The 19560-nt window shown below is 39.2% G+C and overlaps 1 protein-coding gene across 1 annotated transcript in view; it reads right to left on the bottom strand.

Moving 5' to 3' along the window:
• LOC148357910 (uncharacterized) overlaps positions 1-19560 on the bottom strand; it is a 149155-nt gene that overhangs the window by 3167 nt on the left and 126428 nt on the right. The window contains 20 exon segments of the mRNA XM_088345819.1: positions 1139-1272; positions 4275-4354; positions 4427-4503; positions 4576-4673; positions 4797-5132; positions 5201-5347; positions 7326-7374; positions 7457-7650; positions 7832-7946; positions 8048-8208; positions 10123-10196; positions 10334-10496; positions 11001-11212; positions 11292-11418; positions 11483-11635; positions 13195-13327; positions 15396-15540; positions 15672-15799; positions 15884-16029; positions 16727-16939. Coding sequence (XP_088201945.1) covers positions 1139-1272; positions 4275-4354; positions 4427-4503; positions 4576-4673; positions 4797-5132; positions 5201-5347; positions 7326-7374; positions 7457-7650; positions 7832-7946; positions 8048-8208; positions 10123-10196; positions 10334-10496; positions 11001-11212; positions 11292-11418; positions 11483-11635; positions 13195-13327; positions 15396-15540; positions 15672-15799; positions 15884-16029; positions 16727-16939 — 2885 coding nt within the window.

Genomic DNA, 19560 nt, shown 5'->3' with positions numbered 1-19560 from the left:
AGGGACAATTTGGACCGGCCAATTAACCTGACATGTATGTTTTTGGAATGTGAGAGGAAACCGGAGTGCCCGGAAGAAACCCACCCAAGCACGGGGAGAATATGCAAACTCCACACAGGGGGTTCAATCCTATGACCTCAGAACTGTGCCGCACACGCGCTAACCACTGCCCCACCGTGCTGCCCGTCATTATAATGTAATTGTATAATAAAGACCATTCATACATTTATTCATTTTCTGATAAAATGTCATACTGAAAAAGAAGAGTCTTTTTTTTTTTTTGCAATATTCTAGCTTTTTGGAGCAGAATAATACAAAACTCATTTCAGCGTAGAAGAAAATGATAGCTTCCAGTGGAGAAGCTGACGTTGGTTATGGGTGTATGAGAAGAAAACAAAAAAAGCTAGAAGACAGTGATGCCAGTTTACACAAGTAAAGGACAATACAATTTTTGGGGCTTAGGACATCGATCATTTTTAGCTAAAACACAATAGCCTTCGGGGTAAAAGTAGTCCATGCTATTTTTCTATGCAGAAAACGATGATGCAATTTTTTCACGCACAGAAGAATATCGTAGCTGTCTACATAGAAGAATAACCTCATTTTGGCATAAAAAAAACAGAGGTTAGTGTTTTTTTTTGCTAAAGAAGTTATGGGGGTAGCTGAATAACACACTAGCTTTTTGTAAGTTATAAATGAAGACAAGTTTATGACATATTAGACATTATAGCACTAGCTTTTCGTGTACATAAATGCAATGTTAGTTTTGGGTAGAGGAAGGTTATTTTTTGGCATATACAAAAAAGAATACTCAAGCAGCTAGTTGTTAGCTTGTGCTTGCTTTAATTTACACACAGAATAAGCTATCGTTAGTACAAGGAAAAATCGTGCTACTTTTCAGCGCAGAAGGCAATAATAACAACTTTACACACAAAAAGAGAAAGATGGTAGTTGTTGAAGATGACAGAGTAAAAGAAAACCACATAATACTTTTCATTTAGATTTAAATTCAGAATCATTAAACTCTCGTACTTGCCCTCCTAATAATATGTCTACGTCAGGTAAAGTTAATATATGTAATGCTAATATAAGCAATTTGAGCTATTTTTCTGCAGTGTGGAATTATCCAGACCCTTACCGCAGACTTATCTTGTCCTTGATTTCCCATCGCACTCATATGAGCTCTCCTCTGCTGCTGCTTGCTGACCTCCAGGAAGGCTTCGTTCAAGGCATCTATTTCCTCTTCCACACAGGCCACCTTGAAGAAAGTTACTTTTAATGAGCTTACGGAAATAAGGTGACTTTGTTGCTAATACTCATACCTTTATTGGAATCCTTTCTGGTAAGACTGAAAAATTCCCCACAAAATACAATGTGAAAGTTCAATGTTGAGCTTTGAATTTTGATGATGTGAATTACAGCACATTCAACTTGAACACTAATTGTTACAAACTTGTTGTTTTTCATTTTAGACAATTATTCCAGGGAGCACAAATATTTAAACCAACTGGGGGACCCCACACCTCCTGTTCCTGTTCCTAATCACCAATCCCTGATTCTAATCAAGAACTCATAATTTGAGGACTGTGCTGACAGCAGAAGCTGTTGGGTCATTGTTTGCTTTGATGTTTCTTCTTCTTTCTCAGTCGTGAGTGTTTTTTTTTACTCTTTTCCTCCCCATTCAGAGTGCTTATTGTTTGTCCTTTCACCCCATAATAAACATTTTTAAGTCGTCTAGTCTGCGCTTGTGTCCGCCTTACCAAAACATAACAATTGTCCAGGTACCAATGTATTCTAACATAAAAAATATATAATGAACATTATGTTAGAATGTCATTGGAAACAGAATATTGCCAGTATTCCTATAATGTGAAGCTATGTAAATACCCAAAATGATTCAATTAACAAATGGAACTCACTTTTGGAGCCGGAAGGAAACTAGCACTGTATTTTATTGAATTTTCTAATTGACATAAATGAGTTCATCCTTGTCAAATGTGGAATGCAGAAACAACATTTATTTGTGAAATGGTGTGAACACTACTTTGCCTGTTGTTTAATTAGGCCTCTATGCTAGGTTGCTGTACCTTGTCCTTGCTTGCCGTTTTACTATCTAAAAGCACTTTTGCACAAATTATCCAGTTTGAACCACTTAACACCATTGAGTTTCATGTAAGCATATTGAGGGGGCCATGTCCGTAAAGCACCCTCCCAACTCCAGTTACCCCTCACCCTCCTCCCAATCTGATGGGTGGGCGGCCAAAAAAGTATAAGAATAAGAACCATATTAGTTAAGATACATTTCTCCAGTGCTTTGGTAAAAAGTCCTGTTGCTTATTTCTAGTGTAGCAAGCATTTAAGATAAAACAACCGAGCTGAGGTACAGGCGAACCTTAAACCGTGTGATTGGAATACCTGCAAACGCTATGTATACGGGGTTATTTGTTTGTCTGTAGGCATGTAAACAATAAATTTGGATAGATATTCAATACTCCATTTCCAACTGGTGTATTGCATGCAATGTAAGCGTAGTCATTGTGTAAAGGGAATTCTAAAAAAATGCGGTTTTCTAATGATCCATGCTTGTGGGGGCTCTTTCAATTGTACATTGTTTCAAGTTGCAGAACAACTGTGCATTGCTCATAAATGAATCAGTCCGCGTGCTTTGCTAAAAAAAGAACTGACCTATAAAATGATGCTTTACAGTACACAGGATGGATGTAGAATCCTTATGCTGGTACATACTTGAGAGTGTTGTATTGATGGTTACTGGTGGAATATTGGATGGCTATAGTTTGGACGCCCTGACTAGGGGTAGCCAGCCATGGGGTGATCAGCCCCAAGCTTGCGTCAGTCTAAAATCCTTCAATTGCTTTGATGGACAGCACACTTCTCATGGGACTATGCATGGCAGGGACGTCCTTTTCCTTGAATCAAGCCAAAGTTGACCGCATACTTTCTGAAAGGGGTCTTTCCTCCTAATCGGAGTATAAAGAATGCATACATCCCTGATTGCATATGCTTGTGATTTTGTGAATGCTGATGATATAATAAATAGCTCAGTGATTGCACTGCAAACCAATTTCCCGCGGGCGCAATTAAGGTATTCCTACGAAACCAAAGCAGCTGAAAAGTTGACACCACTGCCTGCTGTGAGGCTCGTAGCAGCCCAGAGGCGCGGAGGCGGTGGACGAAACGCTTGGTTTGTTTGACTAATAGCAGCAGGACCGTTTGGTGCTGATGGAAACAGTTTTACAAAATCAACATCCCGTTTTGAAACACCTAATTGCTGCTGTTCCTTTTTTTATGTTTTGATCACATATTATGTTTTCACTGACGAAAGGGACAAGCAAACTCAAGTCAGCAAAGCAAGTATGCAACAACACAAATGAGGCCTAAAAGTTTGTGGTTCGTGTAACTCTTGGTATACTGGCTCTCTCATTTAAAGACTGTTTTACAAACTGTGAATGATATAATTTGATTGATGAATTTCTCAGTTATGAATTTAGATATACAATATTTATTTAGTTTAAGTACAAAGTGCGGGGGTATTTTAAAACAGGTATACTGTAACAATGGAGCACAATAATATTTGATAATACTGTACAGATAGTCCTTGATATACAGTTGGTTAAGAAAGGTTGGTTGTACATAGAATTTGTTTTATTTTTGAACCACAATAGACTTAGTTAAAAATGATTTTCACTTTGTATCCTTAGTCCATTGCAGTTTGAAAAAAATAATTTAAAAATTGCTGTGCGTGGCTGTGATCCAATACCCCCGGACAATTGTTACTTAGAGTGGCCGCCGAGAGAGCAAATGTTTGTTTTCCGTAGCAGCTCTTTTCCTCCACCCGAGCAGCCAAGATCCATCATCCAGGGTCGCCTATATCTGCTAGTGATGGCAGGCACAGTGCATTTTTGCCATCCTTTCCACCAAAATTGAACTGCACTCGTGCGGCAGCGTTACATTTTTTACTGCAAGCGGGGATCGGCAGAAGGCACTTGTCCCCAGGCTAGGAGTTCTTTTTTTTGCAGTTATTTCCGCCTAAAATTATCTGCACTTAACTGGCCACAATTCATTATTTCCAGACAAGTGTGAGGGCCTACAGAGGGAAAGTTAAAAATTGGGTTGGGGCTACTTTGTCTAATCAAACAATGTTGTTATCAATTACAAAAAAAGGCAATTCAATTCAAATATTGCTCAGCCCAAATAATAAAATATATATTTCATTTTTTTGATGTTTTTTTATCGCCATGAACCCTGTATCTTACCTGTCTTAGTGTCCTCATTTGTACCCTGGGAGACATTTGCAAAGAGTTGCTCTGACAAAGAGTTCTTGTATTTCTCCAATCTGCAAATCAAACAATTCTTACTTATTTCATGGCAAAAGGAAATGAAAATTTTGATTCTTAAGGGGACTCACCTTGAATCTAATAGCTGCTCAGTCAAGTGCTCTCCTTTGGGAAAACGGATGTTTATAAATTCCTCACTCAGAGAACCCTGGGCCCAAAATATGGAGTCAAACAGTACCTTGTGAATGTCAGCTATGATGTCTAAAGGAGAAAAATGTACCTCTGCCGTGCTCTGTTTGAAGGACATGCTAAATAGTTGCAAGCTCAGAATTGAGATTCCATCATGAAGAGTCTGCATGAACCTCTGAGTATTGTTTCCTAGATTAACATAAAATGTTAAAACACGTCGAAAAGTCAATAAGATAAACAGTCAAATGTGGTTAAATTGCTTCCAAAGATAAATTTCCAGACAAAACATTTCTGTTTTATCTCTTCCATCACCTGACACTACGTGAGCCATAGATTGAAGAATGGTGGCTATAAAATGCCCCACGTGCTCCAGCTTATCTTCTGGCAGATAAAGAACCTGATGACAGGCGTCAAAATAAAAGTCCCCCTTGCAATGTGCCAGCAGGCAGTTATCAGTGCACGGCTGAGAAAACGGAAAATGCTTTGCGGGTGTGAGGAGCACAGAGGAAGAAAACTGGAAACTTTTCTCAAGCAGCTCCATCACTCGGCAGCCAAATAGGAAAACAGCAGAGTGCTGAGGTGAGAGGCTGTCCAGCGCGGTTGGACTGAGATGCACTTCAGGGCTCTCTTGGGACGAATTACACATCACTGTGAGAACACGGCAAAATATGTGAGCTGCTTGGTTGGCTTTTGATCTTGTTTTTTTTTTTTTTTACCAGTGGGGGGAGGATGGTTGGGATCATCCGGGGTGATATTTTGAAGGGATTGATGTATCTCTTGCAGGGTCTTATACAATGGAGTAATGCTGACTAGATGGGATAAATCTTGGTCACTGAGCCATGGAACCGCCCTCTGTGAATGGACTAAGAAACAAAAAACATTGTTTTGGCATTTTGGAGAAAGGAGAGAAAGTGTTTTTTTTTTGGTGTAGTTTTTTGGTATAGGAATTAATGCAAACATACAGGCATATATTTTCTGTATTTAACAGCAGAATTAACCTTCCTATGGTGTTGGGTCTTAGGTAACACACCCCATTTAACAGGTCAGTGGCAACACATAACTTAAATTCACTAAAGAACACTAAGACCCATAATGCATACACCTGTTTTTTCTCATTTCTAAGTTTTCTTAACCACAAAAATGTTTTTTTTTTATTCTATTGTTGTCTTTGGTCTCTGGGGCATTCTTTCAGTATACTTAATTTTAATTTTAAAAAATGGTAAAATGAACATCTGCTGTATTCGTCATTACTGTTCCCACTATGGTAGGTTTCTTCCTGGGAAAACAAAAAAAACGTTACAAATGACAGTGTGACCCTGCAGTCCAGTCATCATATGAAGGATCACACAGTTTCCCTGTTCTTTTCTGAGTAATGCCATTTGCAGCTGAACTTGTGTAAATTTGTAGATTCCAAATATAGTTGGTTTTGGCATTAAAGACTGCCCAGATTTTGATGCCCTACTCAACTGGCTTACTCTCATCTGACAGGCCTGAAGTGACATTGCTGCATAGGAAATACTCGGCAAATGATCTACTATATACTGAATGGACCTTACATGTATTGACAAGTCTTTGTATTATTTTATACTTGAAAAATGACCAAATGGGAATCCCCTAAAGCTCACATGAGTGGGATTTGCTGTCTGTCACTGTGATGACTGATGCAATTATGATTTCAGTAGGTTAGTGATGTATAATCTTGATTATATATCCGGGTCAAAACTGACCCTAATAATATAATTTCAATTAGAGCATTTTAGAAAGTAATGGAAAACATTATTACTCTGTTTTGTGGAAATGGACATTCCAAGGTAAGGTATGTGGTTTTGGCATGTATTTAAAATCCAAAACGGTCAGTGGTGACCCTAACGCAAGAGGACGGTTAAGGTTATCATCCAGAAAACCAAAACAATACTATTTAGCTACTGTATATTCCAGACTAGAAGCCATTTACATTTAAAACATTGCGGCTCCAAAAACGTTGGGGCTTTTATTTTTTTTTCCTTGTTGCAGCACAGAGGAAAACGTCAAGGTGGTCATTTTTTTACAACGCATGCTCTCTATATACAAACCACTGCGATGACATCTGGAAACATTTATGATGCCCTTCGAGAGAAATTAGTCCTTGCTTTTTCCAACTTTATTATATAGTACATAACAGGAGCAAATTGGAATATTTGTCAGTACTTTATTGAATATTTACAATGTATTCCTGATATTTAAAAATGTTCACCAACAAATAAAGTCCTCAATTTATCCGAATCATACAGCAGTGGAAATTATTTATCAAAAAGGCCACAATTTTCTTTCCGTATCATTAGCGTCAATGTCAGATTTCTGAAGTTACATTTAATACTTGAGAAATGATAACAATTCAAGGCAATTTGGTCCATTACCACAGAAACCATCAATTACAACAACACAAAAATATATGTCTATGTTGCAATCTTGCACTATTCTCCATAGTATGGTTGACCTGGTGCTGTCGTCTGGAAGTATGCGGCTAATTTTTCACGCGACGCGACAAATTAGTACTGCATGAAACAAAAAAAAAAGAGCGTGAGAAATTTAAAAAAACTCATTTCATAGAACATAAACTAACATTATGTAACTGTTTTCACCAATAAACTGGATCTAATTATTTGAAAATAGTTACTATAAGTAATAATATTTCCTTGCGAAAATGAATTTTAAATGTTTCCTTTCTTTTTACTAAAATATAAGGCTCACTGGGTTATAGGGTGCACCTGCTATTCTAGATATGTTTGTTTTTGGGTGTGCTTTACAGTCCGGGAAAAAAAACACATTTGAAATAAACATGGACATTTATTTGTTTGTTACTTGCGTCATGTGGAACTTCTTCTGTTTCAGTCAAATGTCTCGATGTAACCTGAAGAAAATATTGATATATTAATGATGAGCATATCGGCTGTAAAATTATATGTTCGAAAGTGAACTAGCATTCGTCGTACCAATGTTGTATTGTTATTATTCTCAGCTTGTCGTAATGCTGTAAAAGTACTTTCATTTTCAGCTTGTCGTTCACATCCCACATCATGGGAAGGTAAAGCCTGATCCCTTTCCTGCCACGTCTCTTGGTTCATTTTATTTAATAGGCCCTCCATAGATCTGAGAACATCTGCTAGCAATGCTGGTGATTCTCCTACTGGGGAACATTGAAATTCTGGTCAAAGTGTACAAAGAAGCAACGTGTATGCCTATTTTTATGAACAAACTGTACTACCACGAACGAGGGTGTGACTAATGTAGTCGCAGCAGTGTTGCAAGTGGAAAGGATAGTGTTGTACCCTGTCAAAATAAAATCTGAATACACGCTCGTTCTTTACCTTCATCCGTAATCTTTTTATCCGTCTGGTATGGTTTCTGCCTTCTCAAATTCTGAGATGCTAGCAGTTGTTTAAAGAGATTCAGCTGTTTACCATCCATATTCTCAAATATATTCTTAAAGAGAAGACATTAATCATAGTCTGAGAACACCAGGAAAAAGATAGTGGGTGTATCTGGATTGTGGATGTTTTTCAAGAGTCAGAATATAGACTCACCTTTAGTGTGTCGACCTGTTGATTAATGTTTAGATAAAACTCCTGTGTATCTTTGCGATGTCGCGCCAGCTGCGAAGCCACGTGCAGGTTTTGATCCTCCAGTTTGTCGTATAGCGTCTTCACATTGAACTCCTCTAAATCACAGCAGTCAGATACGATTCCTGTGCCAGAATAACGCAGATCGGAACTCAGTCTCATTATATCTTTTCCCCTATAACAGTAATGGACAACTATCTTGAGTTGCGGAAAGAATCGAGTTAAAAAAATTAAGCCAAGGGGCCGATCCCCTGGAGACTTATCCTATGTTTTCATTTATGAATAAATACACGTGCATCTACAAGTTAATTTTCAATATTTGTTTTTAGCATTATATTATATCATGTCATATTATAATATATCTATGTCACTATATTCCTCGTTTAGTGGGCCGGTTGACAAAGCCTGATGGGCCGTACGGGCCATAATTTGCCCACCCCTGCTCTACAATAACACTGGAGTTGGACAGAACAAGACGGTACATGTAAAGAATAATAACGAGCACAATTAAAATCACACAGGGTAACAAAGAGATGGAAATACGAGCACAGTTCAACGTGATAACAGCCCTTTTGTGCTTTATCATCAATCAAAGAGTGGGGAGCTCTTAAATGCTGCCTGGTCACGCTCTATGGACGTTTAATGCAGCCACTGGACACTAAAATGTGCTATCAAGCGGCATGAATAATACAAAAGACTTCAGAGAGACAAAAAGCTTTCGCGTCTAGTCAATACAAGGTTACTCAACAGATAACGTCTTTGGTCCTTCGTTACATTTGTTGTTACCATTCTTTAATGATTGTCTATCTAAATGGGAGTTTAAATCACTTTGGATAAAATGTCATCACCTCTTGAGTCTAAAAACTTTCTATCATATACTTTTAAACTAAATGCATACATGCTTCTGTACTGTAGACTAGACATGGCAGAACTTTAAGATTCAGTTTACTTAGTATGTAAACAATTGGGCATAAAAAAAGTAAACAGAAGCAGAGTGAAGGCAAATGTCAATAGTCTTGTTTCAATGGAGTAAAGGTACGATCTTAAGCCCGTGCCGAGCCCGAAATTCGGGTGAGTTGTTATGGAAGGCCTGGTGATTTAACCAAAATCTGCCCCACCTCCTCTTGTGTCCTCAAAAATTAAATCTTAAATTTGGTGTTTGCTGCGAGCTCAGTCCCTCAAATGAAGGTGATTGGTCAGGCTTGGGCTGGAGGGGGCTATAATTCCCACAGGACTGGATTTATAAGGCCATATCTTACCTGTACATCGGTAATTCCGCTCGTCATTTTGCAAAACGTATAATTGGGCCTGTTAATCTACTTATGCTTGTAGTTAATGTGTTTTTGAATACACACATGCAGAGCTGAAGTAACCAATCAATCACTTGGGGGTAATCATATTTTACATAACATTTGCCAACTATTTATAGAAACAAATGACTATTAAGATATCTGTAGGAAATCAAAATTACACATTTATTATTATTTTGTGGTCACAATATTAATACAATTTTACTTTCCAGGAAGTTACCAAATGTTCAACTAAAAAAAATTTGAAAAACCTATAGCAAGTTTGGCCTCCGCTAGGTGATTTCCAAGTGAAGATGTTTACAGATGACATCCAAATTATAACCTGCTTGAAGCACGTCCATCTGTACTTATGACCACGGCCTGCAGATGCTCATTTCTTTAATTCAATGTCAGGCACCGCAGCATGTAGCAACGCGGCAACGCTTACGACATTGTTAGCAGCCGGCTTGCGCAGCAGTCTACCACTCTATTCAGTAACTCGGTATTGTCTCAACAACAGATGGCAATTGATCGCAGTCTTAAGTCAGATGCTACCTTTATTTGAAGCTAACCTGCTAGGTTTTTTAATTATGGAAATTAGGTCAATTTCACAAACAAGTATAGTGAATAAAGGAACACAGAGTCTTTTTACAGTATCAAAGTTTCATTTTGTTCCCAAAAAGTTTGCGACAGTCTGAATGAAAGTACTTGTCACACATTCCGCCTACGCTCATTTCAAAGGAAACTTACCACCTTTGGAGATAGAGGGCTCCTCAGCCTCAGCTCCCTCTACTACACCTCGACTCCCTGGGGAGCAGCATGAGCTAAGAGAGTGAAAAAGAGGTCTATGAAAATGAGGAATCAAAGGATTTGTTGTGGTGGAAAGAGGCAGTGACGTGTTTTGATGTTCGACATTAAAGGTAATTCAATTATCTTCGCTTTTTAAAATGGCATTCTCTACCTGTCTCTACTGCATAGGCACTCCAGAGGACGTGGCGGGTCTCCAAGGCTTCGCCACCTGGGCTTTGTCCTCCAATAAGAAACCATTTTGGCGTTGGTGGGCCAAAGAACCACAACTGTTATTGCCGACACCACTATGATCACTAAGAGTAGACTTAGGATGCCTACACACAAAGCCAATGTGTTATGAAAATAAATACCTGTATGTATGCATTCCAAACATATTTAAGGCCTGCTTTTATGATACATTGTTTTAAATATGCTTGTCTTACTATGTATTAACATAGCTATTACTTGGCTAATTATGCACTGAAAAGCATGGTTATCACACTGTCTGTGAAGAATAATAAGATTCTTCTATTCATCCATCCATCCGTCCATCCATCCCTCAATGTATGCATCAATCTAACTGTCCGTCAATTCATCATCAATCGATCATCCATTAGTACGATCATCCCTTAGTTCTTTCATCTTTCCATTTATTTGTGCACCCATTCATAAATACATCCATCCATGCACCCATCCACTGATCAATGCACCCATTCATTCATGTATCCAAATAACCATCCATCCATCCGTGGTCTGTGTAAGAAGCTAAAGTCTGCTGGATTTTACTTTCTAATCTCGTACATATAAAAAAAAAAAGAATACAAGAACGGAACACTAACCGGCAATCATTCCCCAATCAGGTAAATTGTTTAGTTGGTGTTTCTTGACAACTCCATACTTGACAAGGCTCCCTGGGGTCATGGCTTGGAAGACCGAGGCCCGGGAATCACATTTTGTCCCATCCTCACTCACCACTACCACCAAACTCCAATCCGGGACATTGCTGTCCACGAATACATATTTTCCCGTTTCGGAAAAAGTATGAGTGAACCTGACAGGAGATCAAACAGAATATTCATCTAAAATATTAAGTACCATACTTGAAGTTATCCCTGCAGAGCCTTCCTTACCAGGTGTTGTTTAAATTGGACTGCTTGATGAGAGTATGCACACGCCTGAAGACTCCAAAGTCCCAGCTGGGGTTACTGTTGAACAAGTGGTCCTTAGCATAGAACGGGAAGTGGCTGAGACTGCGATCTTATTGGGAGCAATAAATTAGTAAAAATAATCAACAAAACAATAAAATTAGATTGTTTTGTACCTGTATAATTGATGGTTAGATGGAAAATTAACATGTCTCCTGCAGACAGGCAAGCAACTGGGTTAGGAATTCGAGAAAGGGCAGTAAAGTCTTTTGCATGATCTCCAGTTGTTCTCCTCTTCTTCTGTGAAGGTACTGAGTCATCTACTGATCCTGAGAAGTGAATAATGAGATACAGTTGTGGTCAAAAGTTTACATACACTTATGAAGAACAATGTCATAGCTCTCTTAAGTTTCCAGTTACTTCTGCAACTCTGATTTTTCTCCGATAGAGTGATTGGAACAGACATTTTTTTTGTCACAGAAAACACTCATGAAGTTTGGTTCATTTATTACTTTATTATGGGTCAACAGAAAAAGTGAAAACATCTGCTGGGTCAAAAATATACATACAACAGCGATAATATTTGGTCACATGTCCCTTGTCCATTTTCACTTAAATTAGGCGATTATGGTAGCCATCCACAAGCTTCTGGCAAACTTCTGTTTGAATCTTTGAACATTCCTATTGACAGAATTGGTGCAGTTCAGTTAAATTTGACGGCTTTCTGACATGGACTTGTTTCTTCAGCATTGTTCACAATTTGTCAATGGGGTTTAGTCAGGACATTAGGAGTGCTATTCCAAAACTTTAATTCTAGCCTGATTTAGCCATTCCATTAACACTTTTGATATGTGTTTGGGGTCATTGTCCTGTTGGAACACACAACTGCGCCTAAGACCCAATCTTCGGGCTGATGACTTTAGGTTTCCTTGAATAATTTGAAGCCAATCCTCTTTCATTATCCCATTAAATATCTGTAAAGCACCAGTTCCATTGGCAGCAAGACAGCCCCGCAGCATAATACTACCACTACTTTGCTTGAACGGTAGGCATGGTGTACTTGGGGTTAAAGGCCTTACCTTTTCTACTCCAAACATATTGTGGTATTGTGGCCAAATTGCTTGATTCTTGTTTCATCTGACGCCAGAACTTTCCGCCAACTTCAGTCGAGCCTTAAGGTGCCACTTTTGGAGCACGGCAGCCACTCAGTCCATGGAGATGCAAAACACGCTTGACTGTGGACACTGATACAAGTGTTCCAGCAGCTTCTAATTCTTTCAGGTCTGCTTTTTGATGATACTCATTTAAATTGTCACCCTCCTGACCAATTTTCTCTCAGCAGCAGGTAATAGCTTGTGTTTTCTTTCTGATCATGGCAGTGACAAAACAGTGCCATGCACTTTATACTTAAAACAATTGTTTGCACTGTTGCTCTTGGGACCTGCAGCTGCTTTGAAATGCTCCAAGTGACTTCCCTGACTTGTTCAAGTCAATGATTCACTTTTTCAGATCTATCCTGAGCTCCTTTGACTTTCTCATTGTAGAGTTTGTGGGCGTTTGCATCCAATAGGCCCTATTTAAATGGCCTCAGAGAAGTCACATGCTGTAGTCACTCATAATCACTCACAATAAGTTAAGAGGCCATATAGTGAAGCTCATTTCACTGACCCTACTTTCTAAGTGACCAACATTTCTAATTCATGTTGCTGTATGTATATTTTGGGCCCAGCAGATTCAATCACGTTTTCTGTAAACCAATAATAGAGTCATAAAAGAACCAAACCTCATGAATTTTGTATGTAAACAACATTGTATGTAAACCTTTGATCCCAACTCTTAGTCTAAAAATAATTATCTCATTTAAAAAAAAAGATCCATTCAATGTTACCAAAAAAGAAGATTTCAACATCCTCTCTTCGTTTTGGAATCACACCAAACACTCCTTGGGTGTGAAATTGAACCAGATAAGCATTGCCGGTATTTTGTGTATGAGGGTCAGGCCCTAAAACATCCGCTAAAGTCTAGAAAAGATAAACAAAACAAAACAGATAAATATCAATTAGTGTGAAAACATGTTAAATGTCCCATGAAAGTGACCTGGTGTTAATTTGTGTGTGTGTGTGTGTGTGTGTGTGTGGAAAATTGTTAAACCAAGGACAGCTTTGGTAAGTAAAATTTCAATTTTGTGAATTAATATTTTCGGGCAAAGCAAAAATCTACATCACCCTATACAAAAACTTTCAAAACTACATATCAGAGGTAATCTCAAGGTAATTTAATAATACAATTAAATCACTATATAAAATGATTAATCAAAATAAAATAAAATGCATTCAAATAAAAGATAATATGATTAAACATGTATTGAATAGCATGCAATGATGAGCAATGAAGTTCATGTCTGATGAGTCACAGTCAGATTTATAAATAAATGGACCGACATTTTAGTCATTATTTGATTGGCAGAGAAAAAAAACAAAACTATAAACTAGCTTAACTTATAAATGTAGTCAAAGTTGCCTTTTGAATAAAAGGGTGAATAGATAGGAAATCCCATGTCATGAAAAAAAGACAATGCAATTAAAAACATATTACTGGATGGTTTGACGTTTGTGCAAAATCACTATCGCCCTCAGTCATTAGACGAGATAATTCCATGCCTCACTCTGTAGACGCTCAGCACAGTAATACAATACATACAAATTGCATTAATAATATGCATAAGATATAGCGTATATTTAGCAAATTTAAAAAAGGAAATTCAAATTTTGTTAAGTTAATTAAAAGAGTACTTAAACACTTCGAATTGAGCCTCTGGGATGATTAAAATACAACCGTCCCGAATGTAGTTGTTTCCGACGAGTTATAGTTCTAGGTCATCTGTTTCATATGTAATGCATCTAGCATAGGTGCAATCAGGGGTAGGCTGGGGTGGCTTTTGAGAGTTGTAACGACGCCTAGCTACAATAAGCCAGCCCTCAGCCCCTGCATTGCTTTCCATACCAACGCCGCCTCAGTTCTATGTAGCCTAGCCAGGGTAGGCCAGACCTACAGCCCCGATATTGCTTTCCTCTCTCGACGCTGCCTTGGTTTCTTCCCGCACCTGATAATGGTTATCCTGATAATGGTTAACGGAGCGCCCACTGGTGATCACCATTTATTTACGCTCCTCTGACTTTCCTCCGAGTCTGATTTAATCTATGAATGTCGTCTCTATGTAACAAGCTGCTAAAAGCTAACTGTCACCATGCTCCACTGTGTGTTTTCATAGGCACATTGGCCTGTGCGCCCACCTTGCTGTTTGACTGACAGCATTCAGCAGCCTATGATAGTCACGCACACAGACACTCACACCCCCCCCCCCCCCCCCCCCCCGAATAAATACACACACAACCTGCCCAGGGATAACATTTGCTGTATGGTGTCTTCTAAAAACAAGGCACGTTATGTTGATATAAATGACAATAAAGACTATTTTAAAATCTGCAAAGCAGGAAAAAACAAAATACGAAGTGGCGAGGTATTATTATATAACCATATATTTACACAGCCTCAACTGCCTCTCCTGACTGTATGTCACTGAATACGACTGCTCTTTTGCACTGATGGGACGTTCAAAAATGGACATCAGTGATATAACATGGGCCAACGTGTGGTGCTCTTTTTAGCCTCAGAGAATTAGTGGCCATCTGCCTGTGGCCTGTCTTGCAAACTAGAAAATAGAGTGAGAAAACTGAGCAAGACTTGAATACAATTATGAGGAAACAAAGCTGTTGTGGCAGATGGAAACAGACTGTCGACTTAGCATTGTAAAGAGCAACAGAAAGTGAATGTATGTTGAATTGTTTTTCACTTAAATTCTCAACAAAAATGAAACACTGCTAAAAGGGATATTATTTTAAGCAGGACTTGTGGACTTGTTTTCTTTCACACAACCAGCAAAACTCAAAGTTTGAGAGAAATTTCTTAATCACCGTTTAATCCTAACACACACACTCACACACACATGGGAGAGCACTAAATATTCACAAGCGTCCCATCCCTGTTAATTACGGCATTATCCGCACAAGGGATAGCTTAAAGTCTTACTGTGGTCCAGACTGTGCTGTCTTTTTCTTTGATGCTAAGGAGCAAACCTCCATCTGGAGAGAAACCCGCCGAGATCTGAGGCATTCTGGAGAGGCACGATGTGTCGCACAACTCTTCGGGAGACACATACTGCTGACAGTGGCAGCTGGGAAATCGGGATAAGATTGAGAAAAAAGCAATACATTGGGTGCTTGATTTGCATTTATTTGATGAAATTTCAGCTTATTGCAGTAGAGATAAATAAAAACACAAATCAAAAGCAGAAGTGATATTCACATGCCCATCTCCACATCCAGACTTCCTTCATGCGGTCCACAGGTCACATTACAAGAGTAAAGTGAAGGTGAGACACATTCTCTGGATGCCGCCACCCGAACTTGCCCAGGAGCGCACCTAGGGTATAACTAAAATACAAAAGTTAGTACAAGTTGCACAAAGTTCCATAAATCTAACTTCAATTTGGTACCTGTTATAGAAATATTACTGACCTCAGGCTGGCAGTCTAGTGCACTGTCAAAAGTAGAGCTTTTGAAGTCCAACTCGTTATAAAAAATGAAGCCGGTTCTGCACATGCAAGCGCCATCTGAGCGCTGAAAAGAGCGATTTTTGCCAATGCAGGTACAGGAAGATGAGCCTATAGAGAAATTAGAAAATATAAATATGGGCTAACTGTATGGATGGATGGAGTACAATACTAGGTATACCAACCAATTCAAGGTACTGGTGCTTACTTTTTATCAATCGCCTAAATTTAAACAAGTCTTACTTTGCTATGTAATATTTGCTATATTAATGAAATATTTTTGTCATTGTGGTTTAAAGATAATTACAGGGATGGGAATTTTGTGTGTTAATGTTATGACTTTGTGAAATTGCTCTCAGTGACAACGCAAGAGTCACTGAACAGTCAACACATTTAATGCCAAGAATAAGAATCCTAGTTTATCACTACTGTTAATAAATGTGTTATACTTAGAAAAAAATCCCTTGTCATTCACGAATAGATTATGTAGGGTAAGCTACTAAATAAGGCTGAATGATAAAGCACACTACTGAAAACCTACAGTAAGCTAAACCATTTAAGGTGACATTCTGTTACTGATCCGGCCTGCCCGAAAACAGAAAGTCTGGATCCCGCCCAAAAACCAAACTGAGTTTCGTATCCCTCCTGTAAATGTTCCATTACATTTAAATGGAAAAAATACTTGTCCTGTAGGAGACAATGACATGTGTATCCTAAAATATGTCATATATGCAACATTTAATTCTGTTGGATTAGATGCCCCTTCTACAGGATAATTCAATGTACATCCTGTTGCCTGTAGCCCAACCTGGCTGCGAAGTGGAGGAGCTGCCACAAGGGAAGCATGCTCTCTGGGCATGGAGGTGATTGAAAGTGTCAGCAGGACACGGTTGACAATCTGTGAGCTGCTTTGCTTCTGTCAGGTTGCCAAAGGAGCCAGGAAGGCAAGGTATGGGCAGCTTGGATCTGGACGGACATACATAACCCATAGGGCAAGGGTTGCTCTTGAAGTCACGGGTCCCTTTTTCATGAAATATAAGAAAAAAAGTGACAGTTTATTAAAGGGTAATCGAACCAATATTTTATCTGAAAGATTTTTTTTTGTTACTAATTAGTGCCAAGGTCTACCATCTTCTAGTTTCCTTGTGAACAAAATACTTTTTACGAAAAACATAAAATCAACTTGTCACGATCCTGTCAGTTGCCCTCTGATTACCCTTACCTGCACTCACTCCTTCAGCCCTAGCTGCCACTCGTGTACTAATTATCCCTCTTCCTATTTAAGGGGCCGGTCACACAGCCATTTGCGGCTGAATCACCGCTAAAATTTTGCGTTTTTTTTTTGCCCGTGGTTGCCCGCTATGAAAAATGCGCAAAATTGGCCAACCCGCTGTTCATCGGTGGTATGCCCGCAAAACAGACGCCGGCGACTGTTCCGCTTCCTCCTCGCGTCATTTCCGCGTCATTTTCTCGTGTGGACCACGGGTATAAAAGCTCCCGAGCCGGTGTTGTGCCCAAATCCGACTCCTACGCAACCCCCCACCCCCACCCCCCCTCGCGTGAACGCGCATTCTGCTGCGATCGCTTTTGTTGGAAGCGTGCATTGACGTTGGTGACTTTTTCAAACGCATTTTGTTGAATACGATTGCACTTTATTGTTTAAATAAATGCGTTATATAGACTAGGATCTCCCAATTGTTATAATTAGCTCGCTTTATTGTTTTAATTAGCGTTTTATATAGAATACGATCGCTTTTGTTGGAAGCGCGGCAGAATGCGCGTTCACGCGAGGGGGGAGGATTTTATATAAGCTGTGCATTACCGTTCGATTACGTTCACAACAAAAACAAAGACGAAATGGTTTAAGTTGTATTACATTCCCAACAAATGCAAGATGAAGTGGTTTTGGTTATATGTTCGCCATTACATTCCCTAAAAGTGATATAAAAGTGAAATAAAACGAGGTAAAAGTGGCTGTAGTAGCGAGGGGATGCAAATCTCGGCAGAGATGCATTTCTCGGCATAACACCGGGCTGTAGAAATCATAAACGCTCAAGACACAGTCCCGTGAAGATCAAGATTTCAAGCTATGGCTCCGAAGAAGCCAATATGTTATTATTGTAATAGTTTTTCATTTTGATTTTATTATCTTGTTATGAAATGAAAAGAAATGTCAAGAAATAAAAATGGATTAAGACGAGGTCACTACGCTGACGGGGATCCATGTTCACCCCCTTGACGTCTCGAGCACAACTGACGTGTGCTCGGCAAATCGCGCTGTATATACGCGGAGAAAGGCGTTTGACCGTCACACGCGTAACACGCTAATTTCACGTAATAACACCGCGATACAGGCGCAGAACATGCTATTACCATGCTCCACCCACGATTACCCGCTGAAATTTCCCGTCCTACCCATGTGTAATTACGCCCTGGCCGCGGCCAGAGCACGTCGTTCCGCGTCATTTCCGCGTCATTTCCGCGTCATTTCCGCGTCATTTCCGCGTCATTACCTCGTGTGCCACCCGCGGTTAACACGTGCTCAAAGTTTTGAGCAGCTCAAAACTTTTTCGCGCGGCCAACCGCGTGTGAATTTCCGACCGCGAGTAAAGCACTGCTGTATCTCGTCTATATGGCGGTCTCAAAGCGTCCAACAGCGCCCAACAGCGTCTGCTTCACGGTCAGAAATCTCTGGCCGTGGTTCAGCCTCGATACACCCGTGAAAGGCTGTGTCCCGGGGGGCGTCCTGTTCAACCTGCCCAGCGAGCACCATATCACTGTTTTTTCATCTCTCCCTGATCCCCCCAATCCCTTGTGTTGTGTGAAACGTTACGCATTTGGGTCCACTGTTTGTTCCGGTCGTGACACAATTATGTTTCGAAATCCCCACCCTCTTTTTTTCCTTCCAGCTGAATACCAGAAGACACAGAGAAAGGAAAAGAAAGAAGAGAAAATAAATTCTAACAACCAATGTTCTCAGTCTGTTTAATGTCAAACTGATGAATAATCCCAAATTGTGTTTTCCTGCATCACCAACATATACATTGAGAATTGCATCAGAAGCTTGACAACTCAACTTTGATTTGTAGAAATGATGATCAGATTAATATGACATGCTTTTTTTTAATAAACAATGTTGTGATAGTTTATTTTACTGAATTACATTGTTTGTACTACTAGGACACACTAAATATTACACACTGTCCATTTAGCAAATGTGTTTTTTTGCTAGTGCAGGGGTGGGAAAACATTTTGTTTGGCAAGTCGCATCATGTTGAAAAATATCGTAGAAGGGTCTCGAGCGTAGAAAAAAAAAATCAGATTTGTTCATGTATTAATAACTACATAAATAGTTGGCAATTCAATACCTTGACAATAAATGAGTGGGAAAATGCGGGCATATTCTATTTTTTTCACATTGCCCCTGCAATAGAAAAAGTGTTTACAGACATCACAGCAGTCTTTTGTATGTACAGCACATGCGTTGTGGAAAAAAAGCAGCTTGTCATTTTCCTTAAAGAATGGAAAAAATGAGAATAGGATAAAAAAGAACAGGGCTCAATGTATTTAAAGCCAAAGTGTTTTAAACTTAGTGGCTTTTGGTCGCTTGTAGGGAATTTACAGTATCTGAAAAATGGATGT

The sequence above is a fragment of the Urocampus carinirostris genome, chromosome 10 (assembly GCF_059441175.1).
Source record: "Urocampus carinirostris isolate Australia breed hairy pipefish chromosome 10, RoL_Ucar_1.0, whole genome shotgun sequence".
Classification (NCBI taxonomy): domain Eukaryota; kingdom Metazoa; phylum Chordata; class Actinopteri; order Syngnathiformes; family Syngnathidae; genus Urocampus; species Urocampus carinirostris.
This window is presented reverse-complemented; position numbering and strand designations above follow the sequence as displayed.